Source organism: Drosophila tropicalis, unplaced genomic scaffold, assembly GCF_018151085.1.
Source record: "Drosophila tropicalis isolate 14030-0801.00 unplaced genomic scaffold, ASM1815108v1 contig_593, whole genome shotgun sequence".
Classification (NCBI taxonomy): Eukaryota; Metazoa; Arthropoda; class Insecta; order Diptera; family Drosophilidae; genus Drosophila; species Drosophila tropicalis.
Window position 1 is genome coordinate 9833531 of NW_027173070.1, and position 21792 is coordinate 9855322.

At 37.1% G+C, this 21792-nt stretch overlaps 1 protein-coding gene across 1 annotated transcript in view; it reads right to left on the reverse strand.

Annotated features, from left to right (window-relative positions):
- Positions 1-403: 403 nt before the first annotated feature.
- sns (sticks and stones) overlaps positions 404-21792 on the reverse strand; it is a 67702-nt gene continuing 46313 nt past the window's right edge. The window contains exons 19-22 of the mRNA XM_068291210.1: positions 16345-16499; positions 15513-15627; positions 9923-10140; positions 404-2925 (exon numbers count right to left, since the gene is read on the reverse strand). Coding sequence (XP_068147311.1) covers positions 2260-2925; positions 9923-10140; positions 15513-15627; positions 16345-16499 — 1154 coding nt within the window. The 3' untranslated portion in view covers positions 404-2259. The remainder of the gene's footprint in view (positions 2926-9922; positions 10141-15512; positions 15628-16344; positions 16500-21792) is intronic.

The following is a 21792-nucleotide window of genomic DNA, read 5'->3' on the forward strand; positions in this document are numbered from 1 at the left end:
AACAGATCGTAAAACTGAACATTGATCTTAAAGGGAGCGAGAATCGTGTCATGACGGAAAAGACGGAAAGTAATCATCAATTCAAACTTATTCATCATGAAATTGACATATGTACTTCAACAGGAAGAGAAGCTTTTGTTGCTAATCTGCTATGGCTAATTAAATCTCTGACCGCTTACAATAAGATGAAGATGATTGGAAAAGTAGCTCAAAACGAAATACCTACAAAGCCTTCTACCAGTTGCGATAATACTTACAATTGAGTATTTACTCAACTTAATCAACAAATAAATTTGTTTATTTTATTCCAAGTTTAAACGATTCGGAAAAAAGCTCTTTAACGTTTGAAAATGATTCAGAGAGAGCAAAGGGCCAAAAATAACGATTCATTTTTTCTAAATTTTAAGACCCAATTAATTATTATGGGGCAGTCAAACATACATCAAGTTAGAGAAAAAGAGGATTGCAAAGAGTTTTCTTGTAGGAGCACAGACATTTCGTGGTCACAGAACAAATGGACATTGGTTAGAGGTAAATGTATGTAAGAAATTTGTGTATTTTATACAGACAAACGGACCGTTTTTTAAGTCAACAGAAAATAAGTGAGTTTTCTTCCAGCCTTAACGACCTTAATGTATAAATTTATTATTGATATTTTAATATACGTTTCGCTTTTTTTGTGTTTGCACATGGGAATTCAGCAGCCTGGCGTTTATATGAGGTGTTGGCAGAGCAGGGAGTGGGAGAAGACCATATCGTAATGGTCGTTAACGGTTTCCTTATTTTCCTGCTCATTTAACTTTTATCTCAGAACTGCAATCACAATTATTCAATAGCGGAAATCCCGCAACGTAACCAATGTGCGGGTGGCAGTTGGCCTGAGGCAAAGACCCTCACATGTATAGACTTGTACCCTGCCCATACCTCCTCCTCCACCACATCTTTAATTTCGCTGGGTGCTTCTTTCATTTTACTTTCTTTTGCCATTTCTGTTATTGCCTTTGTCTTTGTCTATGCGTGCGTTAATTTCAAAGATAATTTCATTTTTAATTACACACTTCTAGGAACTACTTCTAATTTAGATACACACACACACATCGAAACCCTCTTATACACATGTGTATTTGCTTTTGAGTGTCTCTGTCTGTCTCTTGTGCCTTATTCATTTGCTCTAATCCTTGCACTTGTCTACACCAAAAAGTCAGAGCCAATAATGCAATTCTGTGGAGCTTCCTCTTATGTAAGTTTAGACTTGGCAATTACAATGAAAATGAATATTAAAATTCACATACATAAGCTTTTTCGGTTGAGTTTTCTGTCATTGTGTGAGTGTAGAAGATTGCCATGTCACGCTCGCTGAACTGAGACGCCAACTGTAAGACACTTTATGCGAACATAAAGAGAGAGTAAGAGAGATAGATAGAGAGAAGCTACAGATGGTAATGGAAATGAAGCTGGTTCTTCAGCTGGGAACTAAGGTTTTTTTTTTATTTTTGGTGGCAGAATGTCATCGTCTTCTGCTGCTATCTGTTCACTATCTAAACGAAGAGTAGTCGAAGCCAGAACTGGAGCTGGAGGGAGAAGCTAACTAATCGTCTAACCTTCAACTTTTGGCCAAGCTTTTTCTTTTCTGTCCAGCGTTGTCTCATCACGTCTTTTGAGCCTGTGAGCACGCCCCAGGGAGCTGTGAAATGGCTTCGCCTCGTTTCCGCGTTCCACACTAAAAGAAAATTTTCACAATTTTTGTTTTTCTTACTACAGCTTCTTCTGCATCTCCTTCTTCGTTTTTTTTTTTTTTTCATTCTAATTAGTTACGCAAATCCTTGATGTCTCTCCCACACTGCTCAATCCCTGGTCAGTTTTTTTTCTTTTATTTTGTTGCGTTCGTTCGTGTCCTTCAGTTCTATTTTTTTCTTAAATAAAAATTTACATAAACTAATTCGTTAGCTGATTTGAATAAGGTAATGAATGGTGAGTGGGTGGGGGTAAGCTTTAACTGTGGGCAACAGAAGGGAGGGCGAGCGGAAGTGGGTGAGTTGTTTGTTTGCTTGCAGTCGGACTCAACTAACTAGAACACACGCATATACACAGAGTTCAAGAAAGAAAGCTCTCTCCTTATGCATGTATGTATATGTAAAAGTTAGGTTGGGTAAAGTTACGTTGGATTTGTGGTTAGGTTAGGTTTAGGCATACAAATGCATATGCATGTTGACTGGCTCAGTACCGGGACTCACTGGTGGCCCCAGTCTCAGCCTATAGCTATACAAGATGTCCATCCGCATCTGTATAGGCCACCGGACAGGAAAGACCCTGTGAAACAGCTGCCACATTAGCAGCATTAAAACTACTCATAGGTCCAACGCCACTTGGGTCATAAGTGGCGCTGGTAGTCATTAGTAGATTGTTACCGAGGCCAGGACCCACAGCGGGCAGATTCAGTATCTGCAGGCTCCCCACTGGACCTGAGACAGGAACACCAACACCTACTAGGCTGGCATTGAGAAGCTGCTGCTGCTGCTGTTGTTGCTGCTTATTTCGATTTGGATCCTTTAGGATACTCTGCGGTTGACGTGGCAGTGTCCCATGCGTCGATGCTGATGTCATGCTGCCATTTAGTGTGGTGCTAGTTGTTAACGTTGTGGCACTCAAATTGATGGGATGATGCAGATCATGCAATATTTGCATGGGACTGCCCGGTGAGGTGTGATGGGTGACATCCGGTGGTGGTACACCTACAACTCCACGCAGAATTCCCCGTCTCAGAGTGCCTGAACCACCACCACCAACTGCATTGGCTGCATTGCCGTTGGCTATCAGGGTGGCACCGCCATTCGAGGTCAACATGGCCTGCGAGGTGACCGTAATGGGTTGCAGATGCGTCATGGGCAACGGTGGGGCATTAAAGTCCAAGGCAGCCGTATATTCCTGCAATAAATTACAGTAAGAAGTTAGTCTAAAATAGATAAAAATGGATCATCTCATGTCGCTACCAAAGAAAACTTTTCCCATTAAAGAAAGCACGTAAAGGGGGTTAAAAAAAAGGAACCAGAGTCTATATTCCGGAACGTCAATCAATAACCACTTAGTATAGATGGAATCATTGGCCAATATATGGCTGTAAAGTTTCCAGACTCTTGGCCAATGTCAATGAAATAGTGATCTATTGTTATATATAGCTAAACGTTGATTTACATATTAGAGTGAACGAAACTAACTAAAATGCTATGCAGTTCAGACTTATACTTAAACTAGTAATAAACCAATTATTATTAATAGTCATAACTGAATTTAGGTCTCTCATTAACGGCGTAGTTGTAAAGCATCAAATGAAAAATATAATTATTTAGTTCCCAAAAATATGCAATATTATCTATTTAATTGCGCAGTTTGGCTCTATGAAACCTGGAACCAGCAAAATTATTACTATGTATATTTATATTTTGGATAATTTTCTATAAAGTTGACATACGTTCTTGTCAAGCGTTCAAATTAGGTTTATTTGAAAGATATTCTTTTGGCGTGTATACACGGAAAAATTTATCCATATACATATATATATATATATATACATATATATATACTGTTATGCCTGACTTTTTATACTGAATGGCATAGAAATGCAAGTTCTTGACAACTTTTGAGGAATTTGTTGCATTTTTTTCGTTTGCACTATTCTTGTTTGCCATTCGCTGGAAAACTGGAGCGAAACTACTGTAGATTCTACTTTAACTTTAACTTCTACTTCAATTGACATGACACTTTGTGTCAGTTTGCAAAATTGTTTCGCCTGTTCCCATCATCATCGTCATCATTATGATCATCATCATCTACATTGTTGTCCTTGTCCAGTTTAGTTGAAATTCCAGTTGCAGTTGCAGTCGCAGTTTGCCGTAGCAAAAGTATTTTGTCAGTAGTTAGACCGAGTTGTGCCGAGTTGTCAACTTTCCTTTTTGTATGTTTTTTTTCTTCTTGTTAGGTTAAACTTAACGGCGTCTAATTGGGGGACGCGACACGTCTACACGCATCGCCCTTCGGCTTGCAAAAGGTTCTTGCTTGGTGAGCTAATTCTATTTACAAATTTAAGATGTGAACAAAGGAATTATTGGAAAGATTACCATGGATGCGCGACGCTGCGTGGCTAACTAACTAGAAACTAAGCCATCTCCAACAACAACAACACATTAGAGACTCACTCACACTGATTAACACGGAAGGGCCAACGACTGAAGATGGCGACAAAAGGAGCTTCTGAATTGGCAGTGGAGTGTGTGCGCGTGTGTTGAAGTTGGTTTTTGTTGGGTAGGGGGGCCTTTGCGCCTTTGGTAGTTTAGGATAAAAGGACTTAAGTATACCAAGGCGGACATTTTGTATCAGTTTACAAAGTTAAATTGTCTTTAACGAAAACTTGGAGCCGAGAGTTTTGCCCTGCCGAGTGTTTTGTGATATGGAGGGGTGAGAGGTTTGGTTTTGCTGTTTTCTGGGAATAAAGACGATGGGGAGTCTGCATGGAGGAGGATGGACACTAATTTTTGTACGTAAAGCCAACAATTTGTTGCACGCAATCTGGAAAAAGGGGTTGGCAAAAACTTTCATTTCGTTTCGTTTTCGGGCCTCTGTGTTCTCTCTCTGGTGATGGGGGCCCAGGGCCACTTAAAGGCTTTGTGTTATTTATTTAATCGGCATCAGCTGCGTCATTCCATGAATTTCAAAAAACTCACACACACTCACAGAGAGAATAAGAGGAAGAGTGAGTTAGAGGGGAAGAATTTGTGTTGAGTGCGTTGTCTGCGTTTGACATGGCCACCAGCAGATAAAGCTGAACCAGGAGCAGGAGCAGGAGCAGAAGCAGAAGCAGAAGCAAGAGGCACATCATCCGCATCGACCAAAACAGACAATGCCAAGTGCCTTGCCCGCACGATAAACTAATTGAATTTAAAACTGTGCAAAAACTCAAGCTAACAAAGTAAAGCCATAGTTAAGTTGTCCGAACTGAAGTCAAACTCATTCTCAAACCCTGACTGGTAAGCACCAAGCTACATGCCATGCACGTGGTTCCCTCGCATTCACAGAGAACACTTACAACTCACAACTCAGAGCAGAAGCCGGCATTTAACTTATCATCAGGGCATGGGCTAGTGACTGGGACTAGGACTGGGACATGGACATGCGTATGTGAATAGCAGTGGCAATGGCATTGGCAATGGTATTGGGTTTTGGGTTTAGGTTTTTGGCGTTTGAATTTTTTGGGGTTGGAGGCAAAGTTGGCAATAAAATACAAATTGCCGCTTAAATAGTTACAAGCTGGTCGAAATACATACACACAAACGCTCTGGGATAGGACTAGAGGCGTTCTGGGTGTGGCCACAACTTGTTTTAAATTGCATTGGCTTGGCCACTTTGCGTGCCATTTGGCCTGACTCTCACTTACTCGCTCTCTGACACAGATGCCAAAGGCGTTGACCTAACCCTGTCATGAAATGAGACTTCATTTGAAGGCCACATGGAGACAGATAGAGAGTTATATGTAGATCATTACGTATGCATTTCGTCAGTTATTGACTCTTTGGCCCTGCTAAACCCAATACCCCTTATTATTGATCATTGCAACTAAAATTTGCAATTTATGATAGCATGTCATAATTTATGTACGAGTTGTGTGTGTGTGTATCTGCAAAGAGACCTTTGGGGGGTCTTTTGTATTTTAAGGTGTTTTCTCTTTAAAGGCTGCCGGTCTGACTTTTGAACTTTGCGTTAGTGACTTCCTATGCCGTACTTTTATGAAAATTAATATTAAACAAATGACTAAATATAGTCAAACTTGACGTATTATTTGAGGGTTTGTTCAATAAACAATTTCCAATTAATAGATTAATAATTAAGCGTGAATATAATGACCATCTAAACACACATTTCTTTATGCACAATTATGAATTTAATGCCATTTATGTCACTTAAATTTATGATTTAATGGTTTAAGTTTCTAACTTAAGCTAAAGATGACAAAATGAGTAAATGAATAGATTTAATTTCCAATGTTATTCGTTTAAACATTCAAAAGAATGTTATTGAGTTTTCATGTAATCAATACGACTACAAATAATGAATTATAAAGGAGTGATAATTAATGAGTGATTTAAATTTGAAATGCTGTCATAACGAGAATTTGATGGAATTTTTTCGTGAAATTAATATACCATACATTGGTCAATAGTATCTTTTGCATTTTGCATATTTTCGAATTGTGAATTCAATTCACTTTGTAGATGAGCCTTTGTATCTCTTTCTAAAGTACGGAAACAAATTTGTTTCTGTGAAAGGTGTAAGTGAAAGATAGGAATTGCTGCTGGCCCATACGTTGCAAGAATGCAGATGATTTAATATCTTTTAAACATAAAATAATATAACAATATTTTTAAATGAGATTATTAATTGGAAATTTCCAATCAGGTCCCCATAACTAATTTTTCAGTTTTTTTAAATTGAAAGAGTCCTTAATGATATTTATATTTATAAATCCTCACATAGCCTTCATTGATATTTATAAAGAAAAGTAGCATATAATCGACAAATAAACATATGGAGATATATATATGTAGGTATATATTGGGAAATTGATTAGAATTTCTTCAGTTAAACCACAACACAAGTCATGTAATTTCATTACCGAAAGAGAAATTGTGTTTCGAACTCGCAATCAAAGGTAACGTATACACAAGTCCTTTGGCTTCATTTCGTAGAAACTATCTATCTAATGATTGTTAACTTTAGTGTCAACATAGCAATAAAAGGAGCTTCTAAGTAGCAGATGGCATGTCATTGAGATATCTTGGAACTAACTTTGCTGTCACTGCTGTTGCTGCTTAACTTTAGTTGAATTTGGCTTTGTTTTGTGTCAAGTATTTCGATTGAAATTTAATTTGATTTACTGTTATAAATTGTCTTTATTCACTTAGTTGGACTCTTTTGGCCATTCGTTTGTTTTTGGCCTTCGAAAAGTAATTTAGTGTTGGCCAAATGTTTTTGGGTAGCCACAGAAGGAGGAAGTTGTTTCTGAGAGTTGTTGGCTCTCCAGCTCCCACTATTGCTCTTTGTATATTTTGTAATTTTTCTAATGATGTTTATCAAATAATTCAATTTGGCTCCCCACACACACACACACACACACACACAGATATAGAGGAAAAAAAATACATGCTCTTTCGTCTTATGTGGCTACACAAACGAAAGGGGAGGTGAGGGGCACAGGGAATAGGGTATATATATATATATATATAAATGGTATTGTTGACCAACTAAACCGAAATTGAATTTTTCTCCCTCGTTGACTAAAAACCGCAAACAAAAGGTTTAGTCCCATGTGCAATAATGATGAAGAGATGGAGATGCCTTCTACCATTGAGTCGATGAGGCGGCTAAAGAGAGATAGAGAGAGAAAGCTCTGCAGCAGTTTGCCTGGTCTATATCATTTAACTGTTTGGCAAAGGACCGACCAGAGAGACACAGATATATTTATATATATATATATATATTACATATATATGGATGGGACAACGTACAATTGAATAACTTAACAAATCGTATAAAGGCCATAAATATGGTCAGTCACCAGGCATAAATGTTATTATATTAGCTGTCCATTATAATGGACATGCAGAGAGGGATCGAGAACTGGGAACGAGCTCGTGTGAATCCGATAACTGCCACTGCAGTCAGTTGCAGTTTCCTTCGCTTTCTACTGAAAGCTGTGGAAAGGAACTACCATCAACCATTTTTCCATCTAATTTATACAATTACGAGCATTGAGCGGACAAAAGTTGATAGCAAGACATAAGTCCAAGTAACCCAAAAGGACACTAGCCTAGATGGACAGTCGAGGACAGCCACAGGATGAGTGTCAGCCCCCACATTGACTGTCATCTTATGCTGTCACATTTGCACCCCTTTAGCGCCAAAAGTCATCACACAAAAAAAAAAAAAAAAATAACGAAACGAAACGAAATAAATGTATATAAAAAAGGATATAAAATAATGTGAAAAACAGATAGAAAGAGTATGGCGAGAGTGAGGGAAAGAGTGAAAGAAAAAGGGAAGGAAATATCAATGTGAAATGGAACGAGGGTAATACATAAATTCCCAAAATTGATTTTCTCATGTTTATTGTGAATTTGTGGAATTTATATTGGTTACCAATGCGACACAAGAAACGGAAAACGAGTGCCAAAAGAATTTTTACATGCTGGACAAGAGGTAAACCGATTTTTCGATGGTTTTCACATAGCACGAGGATTAGGAGGAGAGGTGAAGTAAATGCCAAAATATTCATCTCCTTCTCTACATCATCAGCTATAGGAGCATCATCATCATCACCATCATCATCATCATGATGCTCATCTTGTGCTTGTCCTTGTCTTCGTACATATTTCACAGATGCGCCGTATCAAAATCTCAGCAGCGACACGCCCTAGTCCTTGCCCCAGACCAGAAAAGCTGCTCTTTATGAGTGACGCGGCGCAAAAACTTTGCAGAATGTAATGAAGCACAGACTCACAAAAAGGCAAAAAGTGGGAAGACAGAGTAGTAGGTTGGGATAGAGAGGGCTAAGCATAGAGGATAAATGTGAGATACGATATATGTTTAAGTGTGTGTGTGTGTGTCGTTGTCGTAAATGTCGCGTCGTTGCCATGTCCTTGCTATGCGTATGCGTAATATTAAATTGTTGTCTTGAGAAAATAATGTTTACTTTCTGCCAGTGCAAACAGCAACGACGATGCGAACGACAAGAACAAAGCAAGTGCAATGCAAAGATGAAGAAGAAAAACCAAAAACAACAAAAAAAAAAAAAATATAAACGTAAAGCTAAAGGAAAACAAAAACAAAAATGAAAAGCATACGTATGTACGTATGATTCCCATTCCCATAGACATACACAAAGTAGGTACTCTCCCATCCAATTCCCCCACTTCATCTCATTTTCCTTACAAACAAAACATAAAAAAAAAACCATTGTGAAGCTTTACTTATAATGCTTTTAAGTTTGTCATTTGTCTTTGCACTATAGTGTTGCTTCTGCCTCAGTTACTCCTCCTACTCCTCCTCCTAGCTGCATCCCTAGAGGGGATTATAAAAGTCGAAGCGCAAGCATTGCTTCTGCTGATCGCATAAACTGCATTTCATACAAAACATATGTGCACAATGTGCAGAAGCGGGTGATAAAAAAAATTGTCCCCTCTGGGCTGTCATAACTGCCGAATCTCATTAGACCAAAGACAATATAATCCAGTACTATAATTAATTTATCTAGATTCGAAAAACCGAGTCATGCAATGACTTACAAATATGTCGTTTTTACAGATTAAACCAGGTCTTAAGTCAGGTTCTTTGAACTGCTTTTGTCCTTTTCCCTGCATATTTTTGAGTTTGATTATGATCCGATTATCAGATTTGAAGAATTTCTCTTAAGCGTTCTTATCCAAATTAATTTTTAAATCCTTGAGTTGGCATCTCTCTAAAATTTCAGGCAAGTGACAAAATGGTTTTTCCCATCCATTATCCCAATTGAGTTGGGAAACTATCAACTTTGCTTTAAAATCTTTTAAAATGCTGTTAAAATGTGTAACTTTGACTAAATCTATCGAAATTAAATTTGGATTAATAAAGAGTTTTCTCAGTTTTCTTTTCTCCATCATGTCAATCATTAAATTCTGATTATACCCTGATTTTTAAAATAAATTCCACACAATTTTTTTGCATGCAATACAAAGAACACATGGCTCACATGGCTTAGGGGCTAGCTCCTAGAACTAATTGCCCGTGCTAAGCCATGGCCCGAGTGGAACTAACGCATTGCAAGCAATTAAACTGTAGAGTTAAGCTTTTCTTTTTTGTGTTTTTTTTTTTTTTTTTTTGAGATGTAGAGACTTACCATTGGCGGATAGGATAGATATCTATCGCTATTCATATTATAATAGGAACCATCTGGCGGTGGCGCTGGCGATGGGGACGGAATATAAACGCCCTTGGTGATGAGCATCTGATCGTCTCGCGTCATATGAATGGCTGCAGCAGCAGCATTATTGCTACCAGCTGCTGTTGCTCCAATTGCATTGTTATGCCTCGGATGTGGCAGGGTGCAGGCATTTACTACAATCACAGGAAGAAAAAGTGGGAGAGAGAAAAGTAAAATAGTAGATTAATGCCAACTGAGAAAAACGAATTGAAGCGTCACTAATTGAAAGCGATTTTTCGCATTTCTTTTTTCTTTCAGTCACATACTACTTTTTTTTTAATGGCTTGATTCGCCTCTTGGTCCATACAACAAAACGAAAAAAAAAACTAAAAGGGGAAAACCATAAGTGCAATTTCCATTTCGATTTCCATTGGCAAATGACACATATTTATATGCACGAAGTGAGGGAGAGATAGAGACCAACTTTTGGTCGTCTCATGCATGCGTGCTTGTGGCTGCTATGTAGTTTAGTTTCTTTTTTTTTTTTTTTTTACATTCAAACTACCTACAGGTAGATGCAACACATTTTGCTTGCTACCGGTGTTGCTTTCTGCTTCATTTCACGTGCAAACGTTTGGAAAGAAATAAAAATGTAGGCCATTAATTGAAGGCAATGCAATGGGTTGGCAAGGATTTTGTAAGTCGATAAGGTGCCAAAGAAATAAATATGCAAATTGTGACTGGACTCTAAGTAGGTATATGTGTGTTTGGCATTCTAGGAATTTACATGGATATGTAAATGTAAGTATGTATGCATGTAAAGGAAGAGACTGCGACAAATTGCTTGACATTTTCTATCCACAAAACTCGCGCTGCTGTCATTCGTAAAGGCGTGAAAGCCGCAAACGTAACAAATTTGTAATTTTGTAAAATAGACTTGAAAACACCCATACCACAGAAACACATACACACACACGCACACTCGGGACACACACGTGTTAGAGAGAGAGTAAAGTTCTTTGTGGGTAGAGCGGTAACCCCAGTAAGTAGGCAACAATAATTTTGTTAAGAAAAGTTGCCTCGTGCGACAACGACAACGACAAATCGAAGACGCCTGGGACCATGACACACCACACACATACACACCCACCCACACACTCAGTTAGGTGCTACTACTGCTGGCGGGGCATGTTCATTTTGTGGCTTGTTTACTTTTGCATATTGTGATTGTGTTGTGTTGTTTTATATGATGGGAACAGCCTGGATAGCTGGCTGGCTGACTGGCTCGTTGACTGGCTGCTGCTTCATTCTCATGAATTATTGATTTTTCGATCAGAGCAAAAGAAATTTGTAATGTACATATATATCTATTTGGGGACTACCATCATACACATACATATATGACTCTTTGAAACTGTCTATGTGTGTATGTGTACGTCTATGCATAATTGTTGCTTGTTTTGGTCAAACAAACCAAAAAGAAAAAGAAGAAGCACCATATTATTCCTACTGGGAATACATTTGATATTAATAACTTGTAAAAAAAGGATATTCTTCATTTTTATATATCTATGCATTGGGTATAATATATCAAAGTATACTAAAGAAACTCCCTCAACTCCTGGGGACATTTATTACTGTATGACATTCGCTTATAAACAAGTCAGAAAACATTTTATATTTTTCTAATGTGTAAGAAGGTTAAACCTTGAAAATGCGAAACTATATGGAAGTTTCTTGGCTTTAGTAATATAAAACAAATTTTTAATACCGACTTTATCGCCATCGATAAGTGCTGATATGATAGTTTCATTCTAAAATAGTTTGATTCTGGAGTGAACTCAAATTTCCATTTTTAAAATACTTATTTTCGAATTTCACTTCTACACTTCTATTCTTGAAAACAAAAGCAGACTTGAAAAAAGTAACTGCTATTAAATAATTGATTAACTTCAACAATTATGTCTTCTACTAAGGTCTGACTAGTGTGCCGTGAGTTCATTTGCAGCTGCTCAAGGTTAAATCTGCATGAGTTGTTCTCGTTTTTTCTCTGATGTAGTTATAAATGTCCCACATTTCTGGTTACTTGTTGCAGCTGCAGCAGCATTTTACAGCATTTTTGCTGTGATGTTTCTTTTGTGCTCATTAACATGTGTTGGCCAGGGTGTCTGTGAGTGTGTGTGGTAGCTTGAAAAGGTGGGGGGAGAAAAAGTATCTCATTAAAAATGCTACGACTACAGTGCTACAGTTTTCAGTTCTTAAATGCATAAACTAGCAAATGAAATTGCAATTGCAGCTGCCAGTCATGCCAGTTACTAGCATGTGTGTGTATGTATGTGTGTGCCTTCTATTTACTTTCAGGTGAGCCTCGAATACGGCTCAGCGCTTGTCCACAATTTATAACCATGTCCCCCTTTCGTTTTTTTTTTTTGCTACCAAAAAAAAAAAAAAATAGACAGAAAAGGGTAACAAAAACCAAGTGGCGCCAACTAACAAAAACAATTTCCAGCATTGCGAAATCTACAGCAGCAAGCTCCGCACTCTTTTTATCCTCATGTGGCATATACATACGTATATGCACAAACATCATAGTCGACTTGTGCTGGGTCTCTGGCATCCATATCCATCCATCCATCCTCTTTCTTTTCACAGAACAACACAGCCTTGGGCGCTTGTTTGAGATACAGCTTCCGGCAAGCATTTTAATTTTTATGCCACGTGGGATTCTTTTTGCAATGTTTTTTAGCAGCTCGTCGTCCGTCTGCTTTGTTATTTTGAGGTTCTTTTTCTTTTCCTTTTCTTTCGTTGTTCTCGCAACAGCAGCAGGAGCACAAAAATGACGCCGCATCCGCATACATACATAATTATGCGTGTTGCCGCAAAAAGAAAGCCCATGTGGGGTAGACAGGAGAGCAGCTCTTTCCTCTTCTTTCCTTTCCTTTTATTTCTGTTGCAACTGCATATATGTATGTATGTATGTGTGTGTGTGTAGTTATCTTCCTGTCATCATTTGTTGCACACCTAACTTTTTCTAGGCTTTTCAAGCTATAACCACGCTTACGTCAGCCAATGTCCCTCTAACTTGTAATTTATTCTTATCTACTCAGTCTCAATATGATCTTACCTATGTACATATATACTAATAAGTGTTCAGCACTCTCAATTATCGGAGACGTATCATTAACTTAACTTGTTTGCTTATCATGAACGTTAAGGCAAATCTAATTGTACCTTATAAAGCTTTGCTCTGCTTAAGGTTGTTAATAACTTAAAAAAAAAAAGGATTTGCATTTTTGACCTAGAAACTTAACTTATCCTATCCTAATATATCCTGACCTTTGTAAACTATTCTCATACAACAATTCAATACATCAACCCAACTTTACCTCATTTTAACCTTTAAACAGTATACTTACATCATCTAACGGTACATAGCCTAACCTTACTTAACCTACTTTGCTAATCGTATATAACCTCAACTTTAGAATATCTCTCAAAATGCATGTCCTGATCATATTTTTATGATGTAAACTGGCAAAATCCATTCTTACTTTATTTTTTGTTATTTACCTAACCTTATTCAACATAATCTTTCATATTAAAAATTAAAGTAATACTTAGCCATTCATAATATAAACCCTACCTTACTTAACCAAACATTACATAGTATAGATGAAGTTAATTTAAAGTTAAACAATCTAAACTTACCCAACCTAAGCTTAAAATCCCTTTACTTGTCATATGTAGCATGATCTAACCTTACATAACCAAACATTTTCAGACATAACCTAACATATGTACACACATTTGATACGCACAGGATACATAACCTAAAAATCTTCCTCCTGTGAAGCGCACATCTTTAACATATTCCATGTCATCACTCAAATAGAAATCGTTTTCGTTAGAAATAATTGTATTTCATTTGTAGATATTTTTACAGTCTAGAGATAAGTTTTGCCGCCCTAATGTATTTTTATTATTTCTACGGTTTTTGCATTTCAAATGCAATTGTTGCCTTTGTTCTCCTTGCTTTTTTGTTTTTTTGGCTCTCAGCAATGTTATTATAACCCCAGACCGACAGACACACACACACACACACCTACACATTCACATCAAAAGACAAAATGAAATAAGATATTATTGTTCAATTTGAGTTTTCATCAAACTTTGCTCTTGGCTGAGTTTTGAGAGCTTTTAAATTTGCCTTGTTTCAGTCTTAGTCATAGTCTTTTTTAAATTAGAGCAAGCGAAAAACGTGATTTTGGTACTTCAATTGGAAATCAAGTTGGTAGAGAGAAAAACCCCAAAAAAAAACAAGAAAAATAATAAAAAAAAAAAAAACTAACTTTGCTGTTACAATTAAGATGGAGATGTTGCAGTGAAATTGAATTTTACAGTTCGTTCGCGTTGCTGTTGTATACGGTTTTTTTTATATATTTTTTTCTTCCGATTTCCGTTTTTTACAACGCTTTGATTGTGCTGCAATCATGCCAACAGACAGAGAAAGAAATATATCGAGCGATAGAGAAAGACAGATAAATAGATAGTGAGAAGGAGAAAGAGAAAGAGAGTGAGAGATATAGAGAATTGGGCGCAACTGACGTGCTGACAGGACTGGCAACTGTGAAACTCACAACTTTCCACTTGTTTTTTTTTCATCTTCTTTTTTTTAGCTTTTTATTTTTGGTCAAAAGTTAATTATCTAAAACGTTTTTTCTGGTATGCCCTTGTACAAAAGGGTATGATAACTTTGCCAAGTGGAAAGAGCATTGCCTAAAGCAAACTTTATAGACAGAAACATGCCCTTTGCATTCATTTGAATGACATGGTTTTAAAAGGTGTTAAAGGGTTTCTATGGGGGGTATGAACTACCCCCCATAAAATATATAAAATATCACAGAAGACATAAGCGTTTGATATTAGTCAATTATTTTTGTCAATCTTCTAAATATTTTCACTATTTATCAACCAAGTTTTCAAGATTTAGTTTTTGGCTGTACTTATTTGATTTATAGTTTTCGAAAACTTTTACGTTTTGATTATTCATGCTTCTAGTAAGCAAAGTTTGGGAATATAAAAACCTATAAACATTTTTTACACATTACAAGAAAAGTAATAAAAGTGAAATCAAAATCTTTTTGAAAGACATTTTCTTAAGTTAGACTCTTTTACTGGATGTGAAATTGCTCAATATTCCCAATGTTTGAGGTATTGAAAAACATGAAATATGCCAAAACGAAATAAGAAGTGAACAACAAGCATTTCCTAGAGTCAAGCCAACTAATAGTAGATGAAATTGATTAAATTTCAAAATGTCTAAACAAACAACATATTTATAGAAGGTATAACAAATGCATTTTCTTAGGTTAGACATATTGAAACATTTGACATATGCCTAAAATGTCTAGGACATTAAAGTGTCAAGGTTGGTTAGAGTACATGGAGCTTCGTTAATTGAATTTCACGCTATTGTGGTAAATATATACACTCTCTCTCTAAGTTTTTGTCCACGAAACCACCGCTGACATCTGGGGACAATCACAATTCCCCCATTTACACTTACCCATATTATTCGGATATAATACTGGCAAAGTGCCATCCTTTTGATATCTGGGCGGTGGCATATCTGCTGTCCCTTCAACCAAATATGTTGAGGCAGCCTTCTTACGAGCCTCGTCCTGTGAAGAGAAAAGAAGAGAGAATCAACACCATCATCATTAGGTATGTTTGTGTAATGCTTTGTAATTACTTCACACTTTTTGAGTATATTTTATAGGTATGTATGTATATACTATGTACGAATATAAAAAAACAAGAGAAAAGGCGTTGAAAGTCGTTGGCGCATAATTGACAGCCACAATGACAGCGGCGACATCGAGACACAAGGACACGCCTCTCTACCGCTATGGTGGTCCCTCTCGAAAAGGGAAGTATGTCTGCCTGATTTATAACACGCGCTGTTCTAACGCACTTTACATACTTTCTTAGCTTCTTCCATGAGTTTGAGAGACTGAGAGCGACATTAGGCGGCAGCGGTTAGGCAGTTTTTGTGGTTTTGCAAAAGATTACGCCGATAATAAATGATTTTAATAATTTGAAACGATTTGTTTTTAGGGAAAGACGCCGACCAAGAGGTCGGAATGGCTTGGAAGGGGGGAGGGGGACCCCATCATTATCATCATCAGCTCTGGCGTAATTAATCACGATGTCTTAACGTTGTCGGCTTCCGCTTGCCTTGGCATTTCCTTTCCAAACGACCTTACCACCTCTCCTCCTCCCTTTTGACTCTCATCCGCATTGGGTAATAACTTAAATGCCCAAATGTTTTACGACCAGGAGGGAGAAAAAAAAAGAAATGCCGGAAAAAAATGGAACTAAAAACTACGTGTACTCACAATATATTCCGGCTGAGTGCTGCCCTCATTCGAGTAGGATTCGCTCTTTTCCGACACACTGGACAGTGTCTCGCCGGTAACGGTGTCATTGTACGAACTGGGGGCATACATTTCGATGGTTGCCGTTTTGCCTGGTTGATTTGTAGTTTCCGCCACTGTGTGTGTGTGTATGTGTGTGTTGGGTGTATGCAATGACAATGGCAGGATGTGAAAAATTGTGGTGGAGGCGGCCAAGGTATGCGCACAAATATTGAAAAGGTGTAATTGGCAGTGACATGCCGAAAATTGATTGTGGATAGGGAGGTGGAGTAGCAGAAAGGAAAGAAAGAAAGGGTTCAATGGGTTTGTGTGTGTGTGTGTGTATGGTGATGTGGTAGTTGGGTGGTGAACCGGGCAAGGCGCAGTGCGGCAGTTTGAATAGTTTCAGGCAATGCAAATCAAATGCAAATAGCAAAGATTGTCAAAGTCCCGAGGAGTCCCGAGCATTGTGAGTGCAAATGTTGAAGGACCCCAGGATCACAGAGTAAGAGAGAGGTAGAAAATCACACAGGGTATTGTCCGTATATATGTATGTATATATTTAATTATTCACATTTTGGTGCAGTGCATTTTTATGCCGTGTTGCAGTTCGATGATGCATATTAAAGGCAAATGGAGAGAAGGGTACATACAGACACACACCAACAACCAACAACAAAAATCAATTAAATGATTCATGAATATGGTTCAGTCATATAGTTAACACGTATAAAAACAGGTTCCATTGATGCGTTCCATGAAAATAAACGAGAGAGAGAGAGAGGGGGAAAAGAAAAAAGAAGAACGAAAGATTTATATTATAGATTGTGTGGGTTGATCAATTGACTCTGGAAATGCACTAGGTATGTAGATGTTGCTGCTGTTGTTGTTGTTGTTATTGCTGTTCCTGTTGCTGTTGCTTTGCTTTTGGTCTGCTGTGGGATAACAACAACAAATTTATAACGATAACGATTACAGTTTTGTTTCGAGCCAAGTCAGCAAAAGCCATAGACACGTGTGACACATTCCGGTTTGTCCATTGGCCCTTTTGCATAGAGATTATGGCTATGGCCCCCAAATGGCTACAAAATGTTTTCTTAATAATACATTTAACCAAACGTTTTCCTCCTCCACTCGGCCCCCCATTCAGTCTACCTCTTGCAAACTGGGCACGTCGTCAAGTTAGTTACGTGACTTGTCCTTTCGACTATTAGCCATAAAGATATAGCTATATTTTGTTAATTTGCACAAAAACACATCGAATATCTATCTATCTATCGATATGAAATGAAATGGGATGAATTCAAAATTCATTCATTTATATATGTACATATGTATTACTCATCGTATATGTAAATATCTCACAAATTGAAATGCAAGCACAAATTTTTGGCTTTGTTTTGCATTTTTCATTTGTTTTTATATACTTTAATTTATTATTTCAATGTGCTATTGCTTATACCCTAATGTAAAGAGTCCAATAGTTAAAGTAAATTCTATGCTACATTTTGGGATAGGAAAAATTCAAATTCTTATTCATCAACAAAAAAAAAAAAAAAATTAATGTTGGTAGCAATTTGTAGCCATTTATTACCAAAACAAAACTAAATTCTTTCTAAAAATCGAAAAAATAAAATTTTCTATTCTTTTTGTTGAAATAACTCAAGCGAAAAATTGTTTGTTTTATTGTTAAAATGCGAATACATTGCAAAAAGAAGGCTTAAATGCAATTTTTTTTGTGTACGATTTCTTTGAATTAAAAAGAATTGTTGAAATATTTTGTAAATTAACAACAAGCATATGTTTAAATAAAAAAGTTTTGGCTCTTGCTAGCTAAATAATTTATGAATTTTATTTTGATAACTTTTCAAGAACATTTCTAATTCCAATAAGTGTAATTAAAAATCTCTCAGGATGCTTTTGAAGCAAATTTTTGTTGAGTAAGTAAAATGTGTGACTCCTCACTCTAACCAGGTGATTGTAATAATCAATCAATTGCAATTTTGTCAAAGGATAAGGGTAGGAAAATCTTCGGTTAAATAAAAGCATTACCTATTGTTCAATTAAAAATTGAAATGTGCTTAATTGGAAAGCGAGTCATGGTCATACGTTTATTCGTTCTGTTGTTGACAGCGTAATAAATCAAAATTAATGTATATATACATATATGCAGCTGCTTTTGTTACAGTCTTTAATCAATTAAAGCAATTTATAATAAAAACAACAAGATAGAGTTAACATACCAAACAAAAAAAAAAAAAAAAACAAGAAATTTCTTTTTCTATTATACAGAAGAGCTTTCAACTTTGAGCTTATCAGACTAATCCGCATTGCAGTTTGTCCTTCTCGCCTCCCATCTCCTTGCAGAGATTACAAAATTTTTCACTTATGCCCCGCGTAACGGAATATAACAGAAAAAATATGTCCAGGAAGCGGATTTCTTTTGCTGTTGTTTTTGTCAATATGCCCAGTATATATGTATATATGTCTATACTATGGTGGGACATGGCTTAGACACGGCTTTTGCGGTCAGATCAGGGCAGTTCTGGAGTGGGTGGGCTTGTGGGTGGTTATATGGTTGGTGGATGGTTAATGACGATGACGTTTGCTTTGAAGGTCTTTTCTCTTAAGCTGATGTCGCTCTCAATTATTTCCTGTCCATGCATGTATCTATGTATGTGTAGGATGCAAGTGGATTTATGGTATTATATGCCATAGAATCGTCTCCTTTTTGCTTTGTTCTAGACCAAAAGTTTTAGCTGTTTAACAAATTTACAATGTATGTGGGTGGGTGGCTACTCCACTCCGGGGGAGATGGTTACTGGTTTCGGCCAATGTCCGTTTGCCAGTGGCTGCTGTCAGTGTCAGTGTGCCTAAGCGGCGGACAAACTTTTCAACAACGACGCTGGGGAGGGAAAAAAAGAAATAAAAGCGAAAAGAGGGAACCCGACCATAACCCACCTCTAACCATCTGACCACGACAGTTGCCTGGGCGCTTATCTCTTCAATTGCGATGGCACAGCACAGCTTCCCCGTATATATATGTATAGAGGAGTCAACCCATTCCCTAGTCTTATTCCTTCAAACCGATTCTCTATACTCTGTTCTCTCACTGGCAGTCAATTGTTTAAAGAGTGTCAAAGTCAAGTGCCTGCCGTTTGGTCGACGCCAGCGCTTATCGCTCTGGGCAACGTTGGCATAAAAGTTTTGCACTCCTCTCGTAAAAGTGTCGCACACTCATTTTACCCAAAATAAAAAAAAAAAAAACAGAACTCTCAAACTCTTGATAGTAGTAGAAATAAGATGGGGTTGATTTTTCCTCAAACCCCGTAGCTTTAATAGATCCCCAAAAAGAAAAGAAAACAGGAAAAAAAAATTCACTAACTAAATGTTCTATGACCTTTTCTCGTCTTTTTGCCGCAATAAACATTAGAAATGCTGTTATTCAGGATGGCTAACTCATATGAAAATGAAATATGGTTGGCACCACAACGAGGCACAGGATGTCTAAGAGCATGGGGTGCGGTGTGGTGGTGTGGTATGAGGATTGGGTTGGTCGATGACCGAAATGCCAACCGCAGACTTTTGGCACAGTTTATCGGTGGACCCAGAGAAAGCTTCTTAACTATATATATATGTATGTATATAGTACGTATGTTTGTGTGTATGTATTCGACTCTCTCCCTCTTTGCTGCTCCTCTGCGCCATTTTTTTGACACAAAAGCGCCAAATGCACATTAAAAATGCATATCCGAAGGGCTCCAAACAAACAGGCCAAGTCAAGTTTCGCTTGGCGAAAACATTGAAATATGCACAAAATATCTTCCGGGCTGTCCGACAACGCACCACCGACTTACCAGTATCCCTGACAACTCCTTTATGGCCAGAAAAAAAAAAAACAGCCAAGCGACATGAAAGCAGCACCAAAAAAAGATAGAATGCTTTTGGGCATTGTCAGTTATCGGCTTATGGTAAAGAGGGGTGAATGGATGCGGAGGAAATGGGGGGTTAGGTTTTCTGGGAGGTTTGTCATAAAAATGTTGCCTTTCAGGAGAAAGGCTAGCTAGCTGCCTGTTAAGACTGAAATATGAATTTCTTCTTTTGTGTAAAAAAAAAAAAACCTTTCTCCGTTCCCTCAAAATTTGGGATTGAGAATAGGGGAGGAGAAAAATAAAAAATGGGTGAATGCATCCCCATACATACATTCATCCAGCCTCGTCTTCTACTCAACAATAACTGAAAATAATACAAAGAAAATTTCTTAGGCAAATATCTTATTTATGTCCTGCAGCTATAGAACTCTTAGAGCAAAAACCTAAAAAGCGAAAGACAAGCTTGGCCTACATTCTCCGACAAAAAAAAAACATTTAATGAGCCCAAAAATAAAACATTGAACTAACAGGACAGAACCATTTTTGTAGCAGGGGAAAAGAAAACAGGAGAAAACAAGTTAATCAAGTTGAATGAAGAGGCAAATGCAATTAACGATACAATAGAAGTCAATTTTCAGAACGTCTAAATTTATAAATCGAAATCATAGATGATTGAAGTTATTCTTGGCTTTATTAACAAATTTGAAAATCGATTAATGATCTTTTTTAATTGTGTGTTTTTTGGAATCCGTAATGTTGGAATATTATTCATTATTATCATGCACCGATTGGGCCTAGTTTTAACTTCGAATTTAGCGACTTTAACTTTTAGTGATCTGATAATATTGAAACCTTTTTGCTTTACGTCTTGAAATTGTCTTTAGAAAGATTGACTTAGGACTAAAACGTTTAATGAAATATATTTATACTCTATACTCTATTATAACTTAACTCGCTGACGGACGTAAAGTAAGGGAGTTCTGCGCCTTAAAGTATGCAATAAACAAAAAATCATTATTTGAAAAGTTAGAAAATTTGGTAAAGGGCCGCCTATATCTTAACTAAAAAACTTTTATCTTAATCGAACATTGTCAATGCTTTCAACATTGACCTGGACCCAACACTTTAGTGTTTCAATAGAATTTATTTGTCGCTAAAGTAACTGAACAACTACATCGAATTATTAGATCAAAAGTTGACACTAAAAAGAATCAAAATAGTTTCCTATATTTAGATAATCTTAGTGATTTTATTAATGAACCAAAAGGCATTCCAAACGTTTTTAAAGTCAAGTAAAAACTTTAAAATATATGCATTCTCTGCTTTCGCTCATGTCCAGAGGAGTCTTTTCAACACTTTCTACTTGAAGCACAATGCAATCTGATTTCCACAAGAGATTGACTGTGCATTCAGCTAAGAAAACGTTGCACATTTGTCTTAGAAAGAGTAGAAGAAGAATGGGTTGGGTTGGAATGGAAATGGTGTTTCTGCCATTGGTTCAATATAACTTGCAGTTGTACTTGGCGGACACCTCACAAGTGGAAGCAGAAAGCAATAG